Here is a 22,233-nt window from a genome sequence, read left to right as displayed (position 1 = left end):
GCACACGGCTGGCTCCTATTTAAATGCTTGTCCACTAGGACTCCAAGACCCCTCGCACAGTTACTGCTACTGAGTACCCTATAATGTGCAGGACTGATGAGGGAACGAATAACATCTTTGGTTGGGGAGGGGGCCCAGAGGGTGAGTTACTAGGATGGACCCTGGCTAGAAAATTTGGTCCTGGGGGGGGTCTGCAGGGCACCCCAAGGATAGGGGACATCCTTTTCCGCAAGGATGTGAATCAAAAACCAGCTCTCTTTCTTCTGTCTAAAAGAAAATTTAAAAGCCCAGCAAACTCTCACACGGCGCAGGGCACAGTTCTTATTCACAGCTAGTCCTCGACTTACAACACTTCATTTAGCGACCGTTCAAAGTTTCCACGGCACCAAAACAACCGTTTTTCACACTTAACGACCATTGGCAGCATCCCCCACGGCCACAAGATCAACATTCAAATGCTTGGCGATGGACTCACGACGACTCCAGCATTCCCGGGGTCACACAATCCCCTTTTGTGATCTCCCGACGAGCCAAGCTGCAGCGAGGAAGCCAGATTTCGCTCAACAACCAACTGCGAAGGGGGTTCACTTAACCACCGCCGGAAGAAAGGTGGTTCAACGGGAGGGAAAACTCACTTAACGTCTCGCTTAGCAGCAGCAGAAACGTTGGCCTCGCTCAGTTGAGTCCGTAAGCCGAGGACTAGCTGTGTTTGCCTACTAATAAATTGATATGGACGCCCGGTTCGCACACAGGTTGATTCCGCACAGCTTAACAAAATTAATAAAAATAAGAAGACAGTAAGGCGTTGCCCAAATTCTTATCCCTTTCTTTCCTTTGAACCGAACAATTGGATGTGCAGTTCAACACATCACCCACAATGGACCCCCCCAAATTCCAGTTCCTTCGCTGATCCGTTGTTTCTCATCCTGTTTTAATCGGGGTGGCAAATTGTTGGGGGCTTTTGGGGGGGGGCATGTATTTTGTTTTGCTGCATTTTAGGGGAAAGCTGTTGTTGTTTTTTTTAGTTGTCTCTTTACACGGCCCGAAAAGAGAGAGAGAGGGAAGACAGACAAACTCTTAAAAGGGTGAAAAAGCTCTCCCCCCACCCCGTAGCCTCCCCCTGTTCAGCCGTGCTAGATAAGATGATGTCCGTTTTTTTGCACCGCGGCAAGATTTAATCGCCGATATTGGGGGGGGCTTTGGCTGGAAGAACCACAGGGGGCGGAAACCATCATTTTGATGGCAGCTGAGTTGAGGTTCAGCAAAAGCCCCCCCCCCTTTTCTCTCCATCCTCCTAAGTCAGCTGAATATTCAGTTTCTCCCCAGAAATCCTGTTTTGTATCATTGGGATGAAAGCCAAGTTAGCCCCCACAAAAAAACCACTAAAGCAGTGTTTCTCAACCTTGGCCACTTGAAGATGTCTGGACTTCCACTCCCAGAATTCCCCAGCAGTGGTTAGGACAGTGTTTCTCAACCTTGGCAACTTGAAGATGTCCGGACTTCCACTCCCAGAATTCCCCAGCAGTGGTTAGGACAGTGTTTCTCAACCTTGGCAACTTGAAGATGTCCGGACTTCAACTCCCAGAATTCCCCAGCCAGCATTCGCTGGCTGGGGAATTCTGGGAGTTGAAGTCCGGACATCTTCAAGTTGCCAAGGTTGAGAAACACTGCACTAAAGAATTATCGGACCTGGAGAGGTTTCCTTTCTTGCACAGAAACACACACGTTCGTGACACACACACACACACACACACACACCACATCCAGCATGTCTAAGGCTAGCAAGGAAAGCCACCACCTCTTCATTCTGCTTCCATTAAGAGTACCTTCCAGGATGAGCTCGGGGTGGTGGTGGTAAGGACGGGTGCTCAGCTGCGCCGTGCGGAGCCACAAAGCCGATGGATAAGAACGGCAGGGCGAAGCACACATTCGCGCGCCCCCCCTCAAAATTTTTTTTTAAAAATGACCCAGGATAGAAACCAGGGTTGGTCTGGGCCTCCTTGAGATCATCATTTGACACTTTGCAATTTGTCTTGAGGGAGGAAGAGAGAGCGCTGAGGTCAGGCTGTGGAGCCACCAGCCAAGACAACTGAGCGAAAGGGGCAGGAGAAAAGAGGAGAGAAGAAGGGAAGGGAAGAAGGGAAAGGAAGGAAAGAGAAGAAAGAAGGAGGAAAAGGGACAAAGGAGAATAGATCTGAGAGAAGGAGAAGGGTAGAGAGAGAAGAAGGAAAGAAGAGGGAAAAGGGAAGAAGGAGAACAGAACAGGGAAAAGGAGAAGAGAAGGAAGAAGAAATAAGAGGAGAAGGAGAAGGGTAAAGAAGGAAAAGAGAAGGGGAGAAGAAGGAAACAGAAGAAGAGAAGAGGGAGAAAGGAACAGAACAGGGAAAAGGAGAAGAGAAGGAAGAAGTTGAAAGAAGAGAAGAAGGAAAAGGAGAAGGGTAGAGAAGGAAAAGAAGAGGGGGAAGGGAAGGAGAACAGAATAGGGAAAAGGAGAAAAGAAGGAAGAAGATGAAAGAAGAGAGGAAGGAGAAGGGAAGAGGGAGAAGGAAGCAGAAGAAGGAAAAGAGGGAGATGAATAAAGGGGAAGGGGAAGAAGAGAAGAAAAAAGGGAAGAAGAGAAGAGGAAGAAGGAAAAAGGAGAACGGAAGAGGGAGAAGGAAAAGGAGAAAAGAAGGGAAGAGAAGAAAGGAAAGAAGGAAGAAGCAAAATCAAAGCTGAAGTACCATTCATGCAACAGGCAAGGACAGAACAAACAGAAGAAGCTGCCTTGATGAAGACCACAAGGGAGGAAACAGGAGATGCTTGGCTGTTCGAGCACTCTGTGCAACCCAGAAGATGACAACTTTCTGGGGAAAGGCCCGGGAGATCCACTCAAGGCCGGGGCCCCGATCTCTTGTCCGTGGCTCGCTTCCTTTCTGCGGCCCAAAGGGACGGGGCGTCCGAAACAGCTCCGGCCAATGTCAAGGGGGCCCTTGTGCAGACAAAAAGAGCCGGACTCCTCGGAGGGAGGGAGGGAGGAGCTGGGAAAAGACTTGTACAAAACAATTCGGGGAGGGGGAGGTGTTGGGGGGTGGGTGGGCTGCAGCAGGCAGGATGCCCCCTCCCCCCGAAGAGCCCAAAGCCCTCCTTGGGTAAGGGTGTGTGTGGTCAGTGTCCAGAAGCTGCCTCTGCCCGGGGGGACCCTTCCGCTTCGAGAAACGGAGACGGTGATATAACGGCTGCGGAACTGCCCGCCACTACACATCCGTGGATAAGAAGAGCGCGTTATGTTTCAGCTCGGCGAAGGAGACGGGCGGGTGTTGCAAATAGTACAGCAGCACTTGGACCTGCAAAGGGGGGGGGGAGAAAAAAAATAGACAAAGCCAAAAGGTGAGACCAAAGGGAGGATTCGCACGTGTGACGATTGCCCCCGTCCCCGTTTCCCCGGAGGCTTCCCCAGTTATCCCTCCAGATGTCAGCTCCGAGGAAGATGAACCAGCCCTAGATGCCTGTTCTGACGTCGGCTTCCCCAAATCCCAAAGCCGACTCCTTGTCCGGACAAAACCCCTTTTTATTAACCTCCTGTGAATTCCTCTCATTCATCTCCAGCAAAGTCCCAGCAAACCGTCTTTCCAGGGTGGATTTACAACCACAGACCTTATCAGGCTTGGAGAGCTGCCAGGCCGACATCTTCTAAACACCATGCTATAGCAGCAATTACTTGGCAAGAAGTCAGGAAGAGATCTTCACCCTAATGAATTGAACGCATTGTCTCCTGCAAACTCCACTCCCCTTTTGCTTTTCTTTTATGGCCTCTGGGAGGGGCCATTCACTGTCCATCTGTGGCCTTACTCCCAAGTCGACCCCTGTTCTTTAGCTGCTCCCTTCCTCTGGCAACTCTGTGCATGTGCACACTGGGAACAGGCTCCAGCTGATCTCCAGCTGCCCCACTGATGTCTGACTCTGAAAGCAGCTGATAACTGTCAGACGGCCCCGGCCCCCTCTCTGCCTCCGACACAGAGCCCTCATCCGAGCCTTCCCCAGACTCCAGGACTGGCCCAGGTTCCTCCCCAACCCTCCTCACTGTCCGAATCTGCCGCCAGCTCCACTGGCCGCTGGAGGGTCACAAGAATTGGCTGTTTTGCTGCAGATCCCTTCCCAAGAAAGACCACCTCCACCTCAAGCAAAGAGGTCTTCTCCAGCCGACCCCAGCCCAACATGCGTGACCCGTCAAAACCGCGCTCGACTAAGCCGCGCCCGATTAAACCGCATCACTGACGTCATCAACAGGGCGACAACAGCGAGCGCGGAGAAAGAAGAGCACTTTAAATAGCACTTTGAAAGCAAGCCGATTCAACTTAAGGTAAGGGTTAGGGTTAGGGTTAGGGTTAGGTTAAGGGTTGGGGTTAGGGTTAGGGTTAGGTTAAGGGTTAGGGTTAGGTTTAGGGTTAGGTTAAGGGTTAGGGTTAGGTTAAAGGTTAGGGTTAGGTTAAGGGTTAGGGTTAGATTAAGGGTTAGGGTTAGGGTTAGGGTTAGGGTTAGGGTTAGGGTTAGGGTTAGGTTAAGGGTTAGGGTTAGGTTAAAGGTTAGGGTTAGGTTAAGGGTTAGGGTTAGGTTAAGGGTTAGGTTAAGGGTTAGGGTTAGGGTTAGGTTAAGGGTTAGGGTTAGGGTTAGGTTAAGGGTTGGGGTTAGGGTTAGGGTTAGGTTAAGGGTTAGGGTTAGGGTTAGGGTTAGGTTAAGGGTTAGGTTAAGGGTTAGGGTTAGGTTAAGGGTTAGGGTTAGGTTAAGGGTTAGGGTTAGGTTAAGGGTTAGGGTTAGGTTAAGGGTTAGGGTTAGGGTTAGGGTTAGGGTTAGGGTTAGGGTTAGGTTAAGGGTTGGGGTTAGGGTTAGGGTTAGGGTTAGGTTTAGGGTTAGGTTAAGGGTTAGGGTTAGGGTTAGGTTAAGGGTTAGGGTTAGGGTTAGATTAAGGGTTAGGGTTAGGGTTAGGGTTAGGGTTAGGGTTAGGTTAAGGGTTAGGGTTAGGTTAAGGGTTAGATTTAGGGTTAGGTTAAGGTTAGGGTTAGGGTTAGGTTAAGGGTTAGGGTTAATTTTAGGGTTAGGGTTTACAGCGTGCTTCTGTCTCTGCGCTGTTGTCGCCCTGTTGATGACGTCAGCGACGCGGTTTAGTCAGGCGCGGTTTTGTGGTGGAACCCCCAACATGCTGCCCAGTTCTGCAACCTTCCCCTCCGAGCGTTTACCTGCGCCATCACATCGTGGGACCAGATGTCTGAGGCCAAAGTGACGTGACTCTTGCTCTCCACTTCCGAGGGTCTCAACAATGTCGGGCCGAAGACGGTGGCCAGGTTGTGTAGGGACATTTTGTTGACGGGCTCCTTCTCGGCAACCCTGCAGCAATGAGACGGCTTGAGAAGACCGCGAGAATCTGGCGGCAACTTGGCCGATCTCGGCTTTCCTCCCAGCCGAGCCCGGATGGAAGGGAACTTCCCCCCCCCAACCTCTCAACTTTTCCCAACTGCCGTCCTCCCCCCCTCCTGCTATTCCCCCCAAATTACACAACTTCAATTACGACCCTTATAAGGGTAACCCTCGAGTTACAACCACAATCCAAACTTTCCGTTGCTTAACTGGGAAGGGAGTTTTGCCCCCATTTTACGACCGTGTTTGGGGGCAGAGTTGTTAAGTGAATCACTGCAGTTCTTAAAGCAGGCTGGCTGGGGGATTCTGGGAGTGGAAGCCCACCACTCTTAAAGCATTCTGGCTGGGGGATTCTGGGAGTGGAAGTCCTCCCCTCTTAAAGCATTGCTGGCTGGGGGATTCTGGGAGTGGAAGTCCTCCCCTCTTAAAGCAGGCTGGCTGGGGGATTCTGGGATTGGAAGTCCTCCCCTCTTAAAGCAGGCTGGCTGGGGGATTCTGGGAGTGGAAGTCCTCCCCTCTTAAAGCATCCTGGTTGGGGGATTCTGGGAGTGGAAGCCCACCCCTCTTAAAGCCTGCTGGCTGGGGGATTCTGGGAGTGGAAGTCCACCCCTCTTAAAGCATGCTGGCTGGGGGATTCTGGGAGTGGAAGCCCACCCCTCTTAAAGCATCCTGGCTGGGGGATTCTGGGAGTGGAAGTCCTCCCCTCTTAAAGCATCCTGGCTGGGGGATTCTGGGAGTGGAAGCCCACCCCTCTTAAAGCATGCTGGCTGGGGGATTCTGGGACTGGAAGCCCACCCCTCTTAAAGCATCCTGGCTGGGGGATTCTGGGAGTGGAAGTCCTCCCCTCTTAAAGCAGGCTGGCTGGGGGATTCTGGGAGTGGAACTCCACCCCTCTTAAAGCCTGCTGGCTGGGGGATTCTGGGAGTGGAAGCCCTCCCCTCTTAAAGCAGGCTGGCTGGGGGATTCTGGGAGTGGAAGTCCATCCCTCTTAAAGCAGGCTGGCTGGGGGATTCTGGGAGTGGAAGTCCTCCCCTCTTAAAGCAGGCTGGCTGGGGGATTCTGGGAGTGGAACTCCACCCCTCTTAAAGCAGGCTGGCTGGGGGATTCTGGGAGTGGAAGTCCACCCCTCTTAAAGCAGGCTGGCTGGGGGATTCTGGGAGTGGAAGTCCTCCCCTCTTAAAGCAGGCTGGCTGGGGGATTCTGGGAGTGGAAGTCCTCCCCTCTTAAAGCAGGCTGGCTGGGGGATTCTGGGAGTGGAACTCCACCCCTCTTAAAGCAGGCTGGCTGGGGGATTCTGGGAGTGGAAGCCCACCCCTCTTAAAGCAGGCTGGCTGGGGGATTCTGGGAGTGGAAGTCCTCCCCTCTTAAAGCAGGCTGGCTGGGGGATTCTGGGAGTGGAAGTCCACCCCTCTTAAAGCAGGCTGGCTGGGGGATTCTGGGAGTGGAACTCCATCCCTCTTAAAGCAGGCTGGCTGGGGGATTCTGGGAGTGGAAGTCCACCCCTCTTAAAGCAGGCTGGCTGGGGGATTCTGGGAGTGGAAGTCCTCCCCTCTTAAAGCAGGATGGCTGGGGGATTCTGGGAGTGGAAGCCCACCCCTCTTAAATCCTGCTGGCTGGGGGATTCTGGGAGTGGAAGTCCTCCCCTCTTAAAGCATGCTGGCTGGGGGATTCTGGGAGTGGAAGCCCACCCCTCTTAAAGCATGCTGGCTGGGGGATTCTGGGAGTGGAAGCCCACCCCTCTTAAAGCAGGCTGGCTGGGGGATTCTGGGAGTGGAAGTCCTCCCCTCTTAAAGATGCTGGCTGGGGGATTCTGGGAGTGGAAGCCCACCCCTCTTAAAGCAGGCTGGCTGGGGGATTCTGGGAGTGGAAGTCCTCCCCTCTTAAAGATGCTGGCTGGGGGATTCTGGGAGTGGAAGCCCACCCCTCTTAAAGCAGGCTGGCTGGGGGATTCTGGGAGTGGAAGTCCACAAATCTTAAAGTTCCCCAGATTGGACACCTGTTCTATGCAGTTTCAAACTCATCTTTTGCAGTTGCCGTGTTCTTTCCCTCCTGCCCAAATTCAGGGCTCCGTAGATCTCCCACACACCCCCTTCCTTGTCTGGGACAAACAAACACACACTTCACAGCCAGCCCGTCCTGCAAAACAGCTACAGCGAGAAGACAGCTGTGTGCAATAGCTGTCCCCTTTCAGCACCAAACTGAACACCCTTCAGCCCTGCCTTGCCACACAGATTTGGAACGACGCATGTCCCCGGTCCTGAGTGAGGAACCCCGGTGGATTTCCATTGCAAGCGACATTAATTCTCCCCCCAAAAAACCCCCTCTCGTTTTCAGTCGCTTGCAGTTCCTCATTTCACACTGGGTTAAACCCACCAGAGGGAGGGCAACGCGTAAAGCTTCCAGTCCTCAATTCCAAAATTCCCCACGGTGTGTTTCTCGGGCCAGATGGGCCACGCACCAAACCGCAGCTTCTAAAGCTGTGTCCTCGGCAGGAGGCTCCGGGTTCAAACGAGGACAGGGAAAATTCTGCAGAGCCCCTCCCCACCCCCAAATTGGGGGTGGGGGGTTGGATCTCTCCACCCTAGTGCCCCCTCTCCCGAACCCCCTTCTCATCTCTCCTGGCCAGCAGTTATGCAGGATGCCACGATGGGGCAGAATTATTATTATGATTATTATTTTTAAAAGAAGCATCGGATGGAATCTGAAGCCCCCCCCCCCTCCCCAAAAGGCAGGTTCCTTTCTTGCAAAGACAAAAGGAAATGATTTTGATCAAAACGCCCTGAAATTATTGAAGGGGGGGGAAGGGTCTGCAGCAATTTAGGACTTGCCCCTTTTAATGCAAAATAAAATAAAAGTTCTGCATTCCTGCAAATGCAAAATAACGAGGCTAAAAAGGAATTTCTTCCCCCCTTCCTTCCTCGGCCTTTGCAAACATTCTTTTGCCATTTTTTTTTTAATTTCCCCAAAAAGCGTTCTTGCTTTTAATTTTGTTTACGGCTCTGTTTTTTGTCAGGCCCGTCAAAGTGTGTTAGATTTTATCCTGGCCGGTTCTGGATATACTTTTTCCCGGCCCGTTTTTTTTCCCAATGAAATTAAGTCCTCCGACTTACGACCGTTCATTTAGTGACGAGGGCACTGAGAAAAGTGACTTTTGACCACGTTTCACACTTTTGCAGCATCCCTGGGGGGGGTCGTGTGATCCAAAGTTGGCTGCTTGGCAACTGACTCATACTTATGACAGTTGCAGCCTCCCAGGGTCACAAGTCAATGGGGAAGCCAGATTCACTTAAGAACCGTATTAAGAAAGGTCTGTGTTTCTCAACCTTGGCAACTTGAAGATGTCTGGACTTTAACTCCCAGAATTCCCCAGCAGTGGTTAGGACAGTGTTTCTCAACCTTGGCAACTTGAAGATGTCCGGACTTCAACTCCCAGAATTCCCCAGCAGTGGTTAGGACAGTGTTTCTCAACCTTGGCAACTTGGAAGATGTCCGGACTTCAACTCCCAGAATTCCCCAGCAGTGGTTAGGACAGTGTTTCTCAACCTTGGCAACTTGAAGATGTCTGGACTTTAACTCCCAGAATTCCCCAGCCAGCGAATGCTGGCTGGGGAATTCTGGGAGTTGAAGTCCGGACATCTTCAAGTTGCCAAGGTTGAGAATTCTGGGAGTTGAAGTCCGGACATCTTCAAGTTGCCAAGGTTGAGAATTCTGGGAGTTGAAGTCCGGACATCTTCAAGTTGCCAAGGTTGAGAAACACTCTCCTAAAATGATCCACTTTTGTGACCTTTGGAAAAGCAAAGTCGATGGGGAAGCCAGATTCACTCAACAAACCGTGTGACTCACTTCGCAACTGCGAAGAGATTCACTTAACAACGGGAAGGCCAGGAAGGTCGCAAGACGGGGCAAAACCCCCTGTCTCGCTTTGCAATCGGGCTCCATTGGGGTGGTCCATTACTCCCTGTAACTCGCTGACAATCCTGGGAAGCTTCGAAGCGGGAGCGAGGGACGGAAAACGGGAACGTGCCAGAGAAATCAATGAAGAAATAAAAACCCCGAAAGAAAGGGGGGGGGGGAAACTCACCTTTTTAAGTGTTCTAGGAGGAAGAGGAAGGTGATGAGGTTCGGGTCGGGCAGGGAGCGTAGAAGGTGCAGCATACAATTTTCCTTGGCCGACGGGTCCGAGAGCGCTTGGGAAGAGAGAAGAATTAATTAATTAATTAACTAATTAGACTTATATACCGCTTCATAGGGCTTTCAGCCCTCTCTAAGCGGTTTACAAATTGTTTAGCAAATTGAGTCAGCAACTTGCCCCCCACAATCCGGGTCCTCATTTCACCCACCTCGGAAGGATGGAAGGCTGAGTCGACCTTGAGCCTGGTGAGATTTGAACCGCTGAACTGCAGATCACAGTCAGCTAAAGTGGCCTGCAGTACTGCACCCTAACCACTGCGCCACCTCGGCTCATAGATAGATAGATAGATAGATAGATAGATAGATAGATAGATAGATAGATAGATAGATAGATAGATAGATAGATAGATAGATAGATAGATAGATAGATAGATGATAGATAGATAGATGATAGATAGATAGATAGATAGATGATAGATAGATGATAGATAGATAGATAGATAGATGACAGATAGATGATAGATAGATGATAGATAGATAGATAGATAGATAGATAGATAGATAGATAGATAGATAGATGATAGATAGATGATAGATAGATAGATGATAGATAGATAGATAGATAGATGATAGATAGATGATAGATAGATAGATAGATGATAGATGATAGATAGATAGATAGATAGATGATAGATAGATGATAGATAGATAGATGACAGATAGATGATAGATAGATGATAGATAGATAGATAGATGATAGATAGATGATAGATAGATAGATAGATAGATAGATAGATAGATAGATAGATAGCAATAGCAGTTAGACTTATCTACTGCTTCATAGGGCTTTCAGCCCTCTCTAAGTGGTTTACAGAGTCAGCATATCGCCCCCACAGTCTGGGTCCTCATTTCACCCACCTCGGAAGGATGGAAGGCTGAGTCGACCTTGAGCCTGGTGAGATTTGAACCGCTGAACTGCATATAACAGTCAGCTAAAGTGGCCTGCAGTACTGCACCCTAACCACTGTGCCACCTCGGCTCATAGATAGATTAGATAGATAGATAGATAGATAGATAGATAGATAGATAGATAGATAGATAGATGATAGATAGATAGATAGATAGATAGATAGATAGATAGATAGATAGATGATAGATAGATAGATAGATAGATAGATGATAGATAGATAGATAGATGATAGATAGATAGATGATAGATAGATAGATGATAGATAGATGATAGATTGATAGATAGATGATAGATAGATAGATAGATAGATAGATAGATAGATAGATAGATAGATAGCAATAGCAGTTAGACTTATATACCGCTTCATAGGGCTTTCAGCCCTCTCTAAGCGGTTTACAGAGTCAGCATATCGCCCCCAACAACAATCTGGGTCCTCATTTCACCCACCTCGGAAGGATGGAAGGCTGAGTCAACCTTGAGCCTGGTGAGATTTGAACCGCTGAACTGCGGATCACAGTCAGCTAAAGTGGCCTGCAGTACTGCACCCTAACCACTGCGCCACCTCGGCTCTAGGTGGACGTGAGAAAGGAAGTGGGTCGGTGGTCCCAATGTTCTGGCCCACCATGCGGATTTAATTGTAAAGGGAAATGGAAGTCACAGAAGGCGGAAATCAGTTCCCTGGTCTTTATGTAGGTGGTTTTCAACTTACGACCGTTCCTTTAGTGACCATTGACACAACAACTCTGAGAAAAATTGTGATTTCTGATCGTTTTTCACACGACGGTTGCAACAGGGCAGCAGGTCATGTGATCAAAATTCAGACACTTTGGAAACTCAACCCATCGTTCAGAAATAGAGCTGGAAGGGAGATTCGAGGTCTTCTAGTCCAACCCCCATCTTAAGCAGGAAAACTAACCTGTACTAACTATACCATTTCCGACAAGAGACTGTCCTGGCTCTTAAAAACCTCCAGCGATGAAGCACCCACAACCTCTGGTGGCAAGCTGTTCCACTGGTTAATTGTCCTCACTGTTACGAAGATATCTGTTCTGTTCTGTTCTGTACTCTACTCTTATTGCTATTCTATTATATTCTATTCTAATTCTCTATTCTTCTCTATTCTAATTCTATTCAAAAATTCTATTCTAAAATTCTATTTCTACTCTATTCTTACTTCTATTTTTTATTCTATTCCCTATTCTATTCTATTCTATTTTACTCTATTCTTTTTTATTGCTATTCTATATTCTATTCTATTTTACTCTATTCTTTCTTATTGCTATTCTATTTTCTATTCTATTCTATTCTATTCTATTCTATTCTACTCTTTCTTATTGCTATTTTATATTCTATTCAAGTTCTAATTCTATTCTAATTCTCTATTCTTCTCTATTCTAATTATATTCTAAAATTTTATTCTAAAATTCTATTTCTACCCTATTCTTACTTCTATTTTTTTATTCTATTCCCTATTCTATTCTATTTTACTCTATTCTTTCTTATTGCTATTCTATATTCTATTCAAATTCAAATTCTATTCTAATTCTATTCTAATTTTCTATTCTTCTCTATTCTAATTCTATTCTAAAATTCTATTCTAAAATTCTATTTCTATCCTATTCTTACTTCTATTTTTTATTCTATTCCCTGTTCTATTCTATTTTACTCTATTCTTTCTTATTGCTATTCTATATTCTATTCTACTCAAATTCAAATTCTATTCTAATTCTCTATTCTTCTCTATTCTAATTCTATTCTAAAATTCTATTTCTACCCTATTCTTACTTCTATTTTTATTCTATTCCCTATTCTATTCTATTCTATTTTACTCTATTCTTTCTTATTGTTATCCTATATTTTAGTCTAGTCTAGTCTAGTCTACTCTAGTCTTTCTTATTGCTATTCTATATTCTATTCTAATTCTAATTCTATTCTAATTCTCTATTCTTCTCTATTCTAATTCTATTCTAAAATTCTATTTCTATTCTATTCCTGTTTCTTATTCTATTCCTTATTCCCTACTCTATTCTATTCTATTCCTTATTCCCTACTCTATTCTATTTTCTATTCTATTTTTTTCTATTCTAATTCTATTCCAAAATTCTATTTCTATTCTATTCCTATTTCTATTTCTATTTCTTATTCTATTCCTTATTCTACTCTACTCTATTCCTGTTTGTTTTGTGTTGAGTGTCTTAGTTTCTCCTTCCCTGCTGGATCAAACCCACCAATTTAAAGGGGGAAGATTTGCTAATTTCCCCACCAGATGCTGGACGGGAGGGAGGAGGGAGCAGAGGACCACCAGGCCAATCAGGAAGCGGGATGGGGAACCAGATGTCCACACTGCCGACAGATGTTGTTGATTTTAAAGCAAGCCAGCCCGTTTCGGAGTAAACAAGTGTAGCAGCAGGGAAGAAATCCCTTATTTTAACAGCTAATCTTCGATGTACGATCCATCCTTGAGCCCCAAACTTCAGTGGCTAAGTGAAACATTGGTTAAGCCAGTTTCGCCCCCATTTTATGACCTTTTTTGCCACGGTTGTTAAGTGAATCACTGCAGTTGTTAAGTTAGTCAAACGGTTGTTAAGTGAACCCGGCTTCCTCACTGGCTTTTGCTTGTCGGAAGGTTGCTAACGGGGACCACGTGACCCTGGGACACTGGGACCGTCATAAATACCGTGTTTCCCCGAAAATACGACATGTCCTCATAATACAGCCATGCCACGTTTTTCTGGTGGGCAAAAATATAAGTCCCCCCCCCCAACGTATAAGCCCCCTGGACAACCCCCCACCTCTTCAGCTGGGCACAGCGCTGCTTACCAACCTAGCGGTATCCCGAAGGTGCCAAGCTGTGGGAACCTGGGGGGAGGCAATGGTGACCGCGTTGCTTGGCGCCTTCGGGATACCACTAGGTTGGTGAGCAGCGCTGTGCCCAGCTGAAGAGGTGGGTTGCTGGGCGGCTGCTCTCTTTTGAGCGGGCTCCCAAAGAGCCAGGCACAACCTCAGGGGCAAATGGCTGTGTTGCGCTGTGGCAGCAGCACAACGCAACAGCCATGAAGCGACCACGCTCATGAGCAGCCACCCGGCAAACCCCCTTTCCAGCCGGGCACAGCGCCATTCCCTGACCTAGGGGTATCGCCAAGCCGCGTGAGCGCCTGTTCGCCACCGCCTGGCTCCCGTGGCTTGTCGTCTTCCAAATGCCAGTGAATGGCGCTCTGCATGGCTGGAGAGGGGGGTTGCACGAGTGCCTGTTCCACTCTCACTCGCGCGCCTCCCAGCCTCACAATGCCCTGGCCCAGCTCTCATTATGGAGCCAGGGCACCGCCACCGCCAGAGGTGGGTTCTATTCAGTAGAACCGGTTCGTCAAATCTACCGAACCGGTTAGAAGAGGTTCCACCAGTGGACCCGGAAAGCAGGCCACACCTACAGAAGAGGTTCCAAAATGTTTTTGAAACCCACCCCTGGTCCTTGGATATGATTATTCTACACTATCATGCTCCTATTTATAAAACTCAGTGCCTCCGTGAAAGGTAAGGATGACTACTGCGTTTGTGGTGCAATCAGAACATTGCGTGTGTTGAAGTTGTTTTAACGCAAACCAAAGATGCCTTTTAAAAAACAAGTTGACATCATATTCTTATGCATGCCAGCGCTGTGTGAGAGGTAATTTAAGGTGGTTCTGACAAGTGTCGTCGGCATCTTCAAATCCGGTCACATTTTTTTTTTAGGATTTTAGGATTTTATTGAGGATTTATATGCCGCCCTTTTCCCTGAGGGGACTCAGGGCGGCTTACAACAATGAGGGGAAGGGAGTGCAAGACAAGACTTAAAAAGAAAAAAATCGTGAATAAAAGAAAATTATCCATAAAAACACAACATTCACTCAACATTCGGGCGGGGTGAGAGTAATCCTATCCCCAGGCCTGACGGGATAGCCAGATCTTGAGGGCTGTGCGGAAGGCCTGGACTGTGGTGAGGGTACGGATCTCCACGGGGAGGTTGTTCCATAGTGTCGGAGCTGCAACTGAGAAGGCTCTCCTCCGCGTAGTCGCCAGTCGGCACTGACTGGCGGATGGAATTCGGAGGAGGCCTACTCTGTGCGATCTGATGGGACGCAGGGAGGTAATTGGCAGGAGGCGGTCTCTCAAATAGTCAGATCCACTACCATGGAGCGCTTTATAGGTGGTAAGTAAGACCTTGAAGTGCACCCGACGATCAACAGGTAGCCAGCGCAGCTCACGGAGGATTGGTGTTATATGGGCGAACCGCGGTGCGCCCATGATCACTCGCGCGGCCGCGTTCTGAACTAGCTGAAGTCGCCGGATGCTCTTCAAGGGCAGCCCCATGTAGAGCACATTGCAGTATTCCAGCCTAGAGGTCACAAGGGCTCGAGTGACTGTTGTGAGAGCCTCCCGGTTCAGGTAGGGCCGCAACTGGCGCACCAGGCGAACCTGGGCAAATGCCCCCCTGGTCACAGCCGACAAGTGGTGGTCAAAACTCAGCTGTGGATCCAGGAGGACTCCCAAGTTGCGGACCCTATCTGAGGGGTATAAATTTTGCCCCCCCAGCCTGATTGATGGAACGTTAGCCGAATTTTTGGGAGGAAAACACAACAGCCACTCGGTCTTTTCCGGGTTGAGCACCAGTTTGTTAGCTCTCATCCAGTCTTTAACAGCCTCAAGGCCCCGGTTCATCACGTCCACCGCTTCATTGAGTTGGCACGGGGCGGACAGATACAACTGCGTATCGTCCGCATATTGGTGGTACTTAATCCCGTGCCTCCGAATGATCTCGCCCAGCGGTTTCATGTATATGTTAAATAGCAGGGGGGACAGAACCGAGCCCTGCGGCACCCCATAGGTTAGGGGCCTCGGGGACGATCTCTCCCTCCCCACCAACACCGACTGCGACCTGTCCGAGAGGTAGGAGGAGAACCACTGTAAAACAGTGCCGCCCACCCCCACCTCCCGCAGTCATCGCAGAAGGATACCATGGTCGATGGTATCGAAAGCCGCTGAGAGGTCGAGGAGAACCAGGATGGACGCATAGCCTCCATCTCTGGCTCTCCAGAGATCATCGGTCAATGCGACCAAAGCGGTTTCAGTGCTGTAACCGGGCCTGAAGCCAGACTGGAAGGGGTCAAGATAGTTAGCTTCCTCCAAGGTACATGGGCGGCAAGCCACTCCCATCCGGTCACATGGGTGGCAAGCCACTCCCTCAAAGGAGGCCACACCCACAGAGTAGGTTCGAACAATTTTTGAAACCCACCACTGGCCACCGCCATCCCAGCCTGGCTTTTTCCGTGGCTTCCACCCCGAGTCTTTCGGCAGTGGCCGCTCTGGCCGCACGCTCTATGGTTATATACTCTGCAGGCAGCTGGCCCACAACCATAGAGCGTACACCCAGAGCGACCATCGCCGAAAGACTCGGGGTGGAAGCCGCGGAAAAAGCCAGGCTGGGATGGCGGCGTCGGAGGTGCCCTGGCTCTGCGGAGAGAGCTGGGCCAGGGCATCGTGAGGCTGGGAGGCGGGTGAGCGAGAGCAGAACAGCCGCTCACGCAACCCCCTTCTCCAGCCATGCAGAGCGCCATTCACTGGTATTTCGAAGGCGCCAAGCCGTGGGAGCCGGGCGGTGGCGAACAGGCGCTCACGCGGCTTGGCGATACCTCTAGATCAGTGAATAGCGTTGTATCCGGCTGGAAAGGGGGTTTGCCGGGTGGCTGCTGGTGAGCGTGGTCGCTTCATGGCTGCTGTGTTGCACTACTGCAAGAGCGCAACGTCGCCCCTGAGGCTGTGCCCGGCTCTTTGGGAGCCCGCTCGCAAGACAGCAGCCCCAAAACAATAAACCCTCCCCTCATAATAAGGCCCAAGCCATATTTTGTGGGTAAAAAGGAAATAAGACCCTGTCGTATTTTCGGGAAACACTGTATGAGTCCGTGGCCAAGTGCGTCTGAATTTTGATCCCCTGACCCACTGGGGATGCTGGAATGAGGTCATAAGTGAAAACCGGTCCTAAATCACTTTTCTTCAGTGCCGTTGTAATTTTCAACGGTTACTAAAGGAACTGCTATAAGTTCTGTACTAATGCAAACTTTCCCGAAATTGAAATTGGTTATGCTTTAGTTTAGACCAGGGGTCGGCAACCTTAAACACTCAGCCACAAAGGTCCTAACCGGAAGCCCCCCCCGTTCAATTCTGGAGCCAACCGGAAGACCAGTTCCCCCACTATAGAGTCTCCTCCTAGTGCGGCATCCTTTTTCCTCTCCTGACTGGAAGTCCGGTTCCCCCACCATAGAGTCTCCTCCTAGGGCGGCATCCTTTTTCCTCTCCTGACCGGAAGTCCAGTTCCCCCACCATAGAGTCTCCTCCTAGTGCGGCATCCTTTTTCCTCTCCTGACCGGAAGTCCAGTTCCCCCACTATAGAGTCTCCTCCTAGTGCGGCATCCTTTTTCCTCTCCTGACCGGAAGTCCAGTTCCCCCACCATAGAGTCTCCTCCTAGGGCGGCATCCTTTTTCCTCTCCTGACCGGAAGTCCAGTTCCCCCACCATAGAGTCTCCTCCTAGGGCGGCATCCTTTTTCCTCTCCTGACCGGAAGTCCAGTTCCCCCACTATAGAGTCTCCTCCTAGTGCGGCATCCTTTTTCCTCTCCTGACTGGAAGTCCGGTTCCCCCACCATAGAGTCTCCTCCTAGGGCGGCATCCTTTTTCCTCTCCTGACCGGAAGTCCAGTTCCCCCACCATAGAGTCTCCTCCTAGTGCGGCATCCTTTTTCCTCTCCTGACTGGAAGTCCAGTTCCCCCACCATAGAGTCTCCTCCTAGTGCGGCATCCTTTTTCCTCTCCTGACCGGAAGTCCAGTTCCCCCACCATAGAGTCTACTCCTAGGGCGGCATCCTTTTTCCTTTCCTGACCGGAAGTCCAGTTCCCCCACCATAGAGTCTCCTCCTAGGGCGGCATCCTTTTTCCTTTCCTGACCGGAAGTCCGGTTCCCCCACCATAGAGTCTCCTCCTAGTGCGGCATCCTTTTTCCTCTCCTGACCGGAAGTCCAGTTCCCCCCACCATAGAGTCTCTTCCTAGCGCAGCATCCTTTTTCCTTTACTTGTCCTAACCGAAAGCCCTATCAATAGTGAAGCCAACCTGGGACAGGGAGCCGCAACAGGGATGATGAAAGAGCCACATACGGCTCCAGAGCCACAGGTAGCTGACCCCTGATTTAGACTTTAGAGTCATGAGATGCAAATTGTGACACCTTCCAGCCCCCACCCCCACCCCCCAAAAACATAAGTGCAGGGACATTCTTACCGATGCCTTGCATAAACGTTGGATAGAGTCGGTCCGTCAGGAGGGGCTCTGGCAGTTCACGGAAGTACAGCTTCAGGGTCCCCGCGATGGCGTTGATATCCATGTCGCTCAGCATCACCAGGATGTCTTTGCTGTCTAGGGTTCAAATCCAGACTCGGTTTGGAGCAGTTGCCTCTCAAGGCTGGCAGCTTCAACTCCCAGAATTCCCCATGCTTTAAGAGGGGGGTGTATTTTAACTCCCAGAATTCCCCAGCCAGACACCCAGCATCTAAAAAAAGCTGGCTGAGGATTTCTGGAAGTTGAAGTCTATGCATCTTAAAATACCCAATGTTGAAAAACACTGGTTTAGGACCTCCATATGCAGAAGCAGGCTACCTGAAAATTTCAACTGCAAACAATATGCGAGCTTGCAGAGCTATTGGCCCAATTTGAAACCACCCACAGGGAGGGGGTCAATGGTTGAACATGAGCTTGCCTTGCGTCATCATTTCCACACTTGTAGGTAGGTAGGTAGGTAGGTAGGAAGGAGAGATAGTGAGAAGAAAGGAATATGAGAAAGTGGGAAGGAAGGAGAGATAGTGAGAAGGAAGAAATGTAAAAGTGGGAAGGAAGGAAGGAAGGAAGGAAGGAAGGAAGGAAGGAAGGAAGGAAGGAAGGAAGGAAGGAAGGAAGGAAGGAAGGAAGGAAGGAAGGAAGGAAAGAAAGAAAGAAGGAAGGAGAGATAGGAAGAAATGTAAGAAAGTGGGAAGGAAGGAAGGAAGGAAGGAAGGAAGGAAGGAAGGAAGGAAGGAAGGAAGGAAGGAAGGAGAGATAGTGAGAAGGAAGGAATATGAGAAAGTGAGAAGGAAGGAAAGAAGGAAGGAAGGAGAGATAGTGAGAAGGAAGGAACATAGGAAAGTGGGAATGAAGGAAAGAAGGAAGGAGAGATAGAAGGAAGAAATGTAAGAAAGTGGGAAGGAAGGAGAGATAGTGGGAAGGAAGGAAGGAATGTGAGAAGGAAGGAATATGAGAAAGTGGGAAGGAAGGAAGGAAAGAAAGAAGGAAGGAGAGATAGGAAGAAATGTAAGAAAGTGGGAAGGAAGGAAGGAAGCAGAGATAGTGAGAAGAAAGGAATATGAGAAAGTGGGAAGGGAGGAGAGATAGTGAGAAGGAAGAAATGTAAAAGTGGGAAGGAAGGAAGAAAGGAAGGAAGGAAGGAAGGAGAGATAGTGAGAAGGAAGGAATATGAGAAAGTGGGAAGGAAGGAAAGAAGGAAGGAGAGATAGAAGGAAGAAATGTAAGAAAGTGGGAAGGAAGGAAGGAATGTGAGAAGGAAGGAATATGAGAAAGTGGGAAGGAAGGAAAGAAGGAAGGAGAGATAGAAGGAAGAAATGAAAGAAAGTGGGAAGGAAGGAAGGAATGTGAGAAGGAAGGAATATGAGAAAGTGGGAAGGAAGGAAGGGAAAGGAAACTCACTGGAATCAAAGGCCGCTTTCAAGGCCTGGATGTCGGTAGCCACCCCTGAGATCCGGTAGATGCCGACTTCGTCAATGCCCCGTTTCTCCACCTCCTCCACACACTGGCGCACAACGTAGGGGATCTTGGATCGCTCACGCCTGCGGGGAACAAAGAGAGCACGGCGGATCAGAGCCCCAGGGATTCTGCAGAAGATGCCCCAGGAACTTTGACCTATGCGGACTTCAACTCCCAGAATTCCCCAACTTTCTTTATTTCTAGAAATAATTCATGGCGGGAGACCTCCTCCTTCCTACAACAACAACCCTGTGAGGTGGGTTGGGCTGAGAGAGGGATTGGCCCAGAGTCACACAGCTTTCATGCCTAAGGCGAGACTCGAACTCAATGTCTCCTGGTGATTGGCCCAAAGTCCCCTCCGTTAGCTTTCATGCCCAATGAAAGCCTCCTAGTTTGTAGCCTGGTGCCTGAACCACCAGATCCAACGGGGTCTTCCTGTGTATTCCCCAAATGAATTGTTGCTCTGCGCATCACCCCACATACACACCCACCCACCCCTTTGTCTTACTCAGCGTTTAAGCCTCCGGCCCAACCTACTTAGTGACGACGCTGATTTTGACTCCAAAGACCCCGGTCTGCTTCTTGGAGGGGGTCCTCTTGAGGCTCATATCCCGGCTGGTGAATTTCATGGAGAATTCTACTTTCACCTGAAAAACAAAACAGAAAGCAGACCCATCAGGAAATCACAGATTGCAAAATAACAGAATAATTAGAATAATAGAATAACGGAATTGGGAGGGACCTTGGAGGTCTTCTAGTCTAACCCCCTGCTTAGGCAGGAAGCCCTACATCACTTCAGACAAATGGCTCTCCAACATCTTCTTAAAGGCTTCCAATGTTGGGGCATTCACAACTTCTGGAGGCAGGTAGTTCCACTGATTAATTGTTCTAACTGTCAGGAAATTCCTCCTTGGTTCTAAGTTGCTTCTCTCCTTGATTAGTTTCCACCCATTGCTTCTTGTCCTGCCCTCAGGTGCCTTGGAGGATAGCTTGACTCCCTCTTCTTTGGGGCAGCCCCTGAGATATTGGAAGGCAGCTATCATGTCTCCCCTGGTCCTTCTTTTCATTAAACTAGACATCCCCAGTTCCTGCAACCGTTCTTCATATGTTTGAGCCTCCAGTCCCCTAATCCTCTTTGTTGCTCTTCTCTGCACTCTTTCTTTTACAATACAATAGCAGAGTTGGAAGGGACCTTGGAGGTCTTCTAGTCCAACCCCCTGCCTAGGCAGGAAACCCTGCACCGTTTCAGACAAATGGCTATCCAACATCTTCCTAAAGACTTCCAGTGTTGGAGCATTCACAACTTCTGGCGGCAACTTCTGTTCCACGGATTAATTGTTCTCACTGTCAGGAAATTCCTCCTCGGTTCTAAGTTGCTTCTCTCCTTGATTAGTTTCCACCCATTGCTTCTTGTTCTGCCCTCAGGTGCCTTGGAGAATAGCTTGACTCCCTCTTCTTTGTGGCAACCCCTGAGATATTGGAAGGCTGCTATCATGTCTCCCCTGGTCCTTCTTTTCATTAAACTAGACATACCCAGTTCCTGCAACCGTTCTTCATACGTTTTAGCCTCCAGTCCCCTAATCCTCTTTCTTGCTCTTCTCTGCACTCTTTCTAGAATCTCCACATCTTTTCTACATCGTGGCGACCAAAACTGGATGCCATATGTGACCGTACCAAGGCCTTGTAAAGTGGTATTAACCCTTCATCTGATCTTGATTCTCTCCCTCTGTTGATGCAGCCTAGAACTGTGTTGGCTTTTTTGGCAGCTGCTGCACACGGCTGGCTCCTATTTAAATGGTTGTCCACTAGGACTCCAAGATCCCTCTCAGTTGCTACTATTAGCAATAGCAATAGCAGTTAGACTTATATACCGCTTCATAGGGCTTTCAGCCCTCTCTAAGCGGTTTACAGAGTCAGCATATCGCCCCCAACAACAATCCGGGTCCTCATTTTACCCACCTCGGAAGGATGGAAGGCTGAGTCAACCTTGAGCCGGTGAGATTTGAACAGCCGAACTGCAGAACTGCAGTCAGCTGAAGTAGCCTGCAGTGCTGCATTTAACCACTGCGCCACCTCGGCTCTATTGAGCAAGGTACCACCTATACTGTACCTGTGCATTTCGTTTTCCTTGCCTAATTGTAGAACCTTCCTTTTTTGCCACTGAATTTCATTGTGTTAGATGGTGCCCAACTTTCAGGATTTTCAAGATCCTTCCGTATCTTAAGCCTGTCTTCTGGAGTGTTGGCTATTCCTGGAATGGGGAGGCTCTCCAGGAAGGGATGGGAAACCAGCCCCTCATCTTACTGACTTACCCCGTTCATCTCGATCACATCCACCTGCCAATTCTTGGTCTGCACCGTCTGAGGATCCAGCTGCAGAGAAAGAGAGAAAGAAAACAGGAGAAAAATTAGACCCCTCCGTTGCTTGCTCTCATTTCTAAACCCCTTTGCAAATAAAAGACACACCCAAAAATTGCCAGGAGAGGGAGCGTAAAAGCTTTAAAATGGCTTTTGGGAAAAAAAAATCAATACAGCCTAACTAAAATTTCTGCAGAAGTCCATAATTTACCTGGGTTGTAAATAAAGTGGGTGACCAGAATTTCACAAAGTGGATTCCATATAGCATCGACCTTGTGAATTCTCAAGTTTTCTCTTCCCTCTACGGATTCAAAATGGACAGTGATTTAATATATATATGAAAATGGATTTGTGTGTGTGTGTGTCTATGTATGTATGCATGTATGTGGTGTGTGTGTTAACAATATGTGTTTGGGGAGATATACAGGTCACAGAATTTCATTTTTAATATGGGCCGGTGTGCTTGCAGGAAAAATAATGACAATAAAGTTATCTTACCTTATCCTATCCTATCATCTTATATCCTATTGTGGCCCGCCAGCAGCCAGTGAATCTGGCGGCAGATTC

General features: G+C 48.9%; 1 protein-coding gene across 4 annotated transcripts in view; it reads right to left on the bottom strand.

The window, feature by feature from the left end:
- Positions 1-2,181: 2,181 nt before the first annotated feature.
- LOC106551192 (active breakpoint cluster region-related protein) overlaps positions 2,182-22,233 on the bottom strand; it is a 208,465-nt gene continuing 188,413 nt past the window's right edge. For 3 of the 4 annotated variants that reach the window (XM_087702865.1, XM_087702866.1, XM_087702867.1), the window contains 7 exons: positions 21,622-21,681; positions 19,847-19,956; positions 19,253-19,392; positions 17,798-17,932; positions 9,476-9,581; positions 5,217-5,364; positions 3,188-3,326 (listed from right to left, as the gene is read on the bottom strand). In XM_087702865.1, the coding sequence (XP_087558991.1) occupies positions 3,237-3,326; positions 5,217-5,364; positions 9,476-9,581; positions 17,798-17,932; positions 19,253-19,392; positions 19,847-19,956; positions 21,622-21,681 (789 nt within the window). In that variant the 3' untranslated portion in view covers positions 3,188-3,236. Of the gene's footprint in view, positions 3,327-5,216; positions 5,365-9,475; positions 9,582-17,797; positions 17,933-19,252; positions 19,393-19,846; positions 19,957-21,621; positions 21,682-22,233 lie in introns of all 4 variants that reach the window. The other variant, XM_087702868.1, reaches the window with a different exon arrangement.

This window comes from Thamnophis sirtalis, unplaced genomic scaffold (genome assembly GCF_051295495.1).
Source record: "Thamnophis sirtalis isolate CommonGarterSnake01/CBP01778 unplaced genomic scaffold, rThaSir2_p1.2 scaffold_17, whole genome shotgun sequence".
NCBI lineage: Eukaryota > Metazoa > Chordata > Lepidosauria > Squamata > Natricidae > Thamnophis > Thamnophis sirtalis.
The sequence above is the reverse complement of the archived record's forward strand: the minus strand, read 5'-3'. Positions and strand labels throughout refer to the sequence as shown.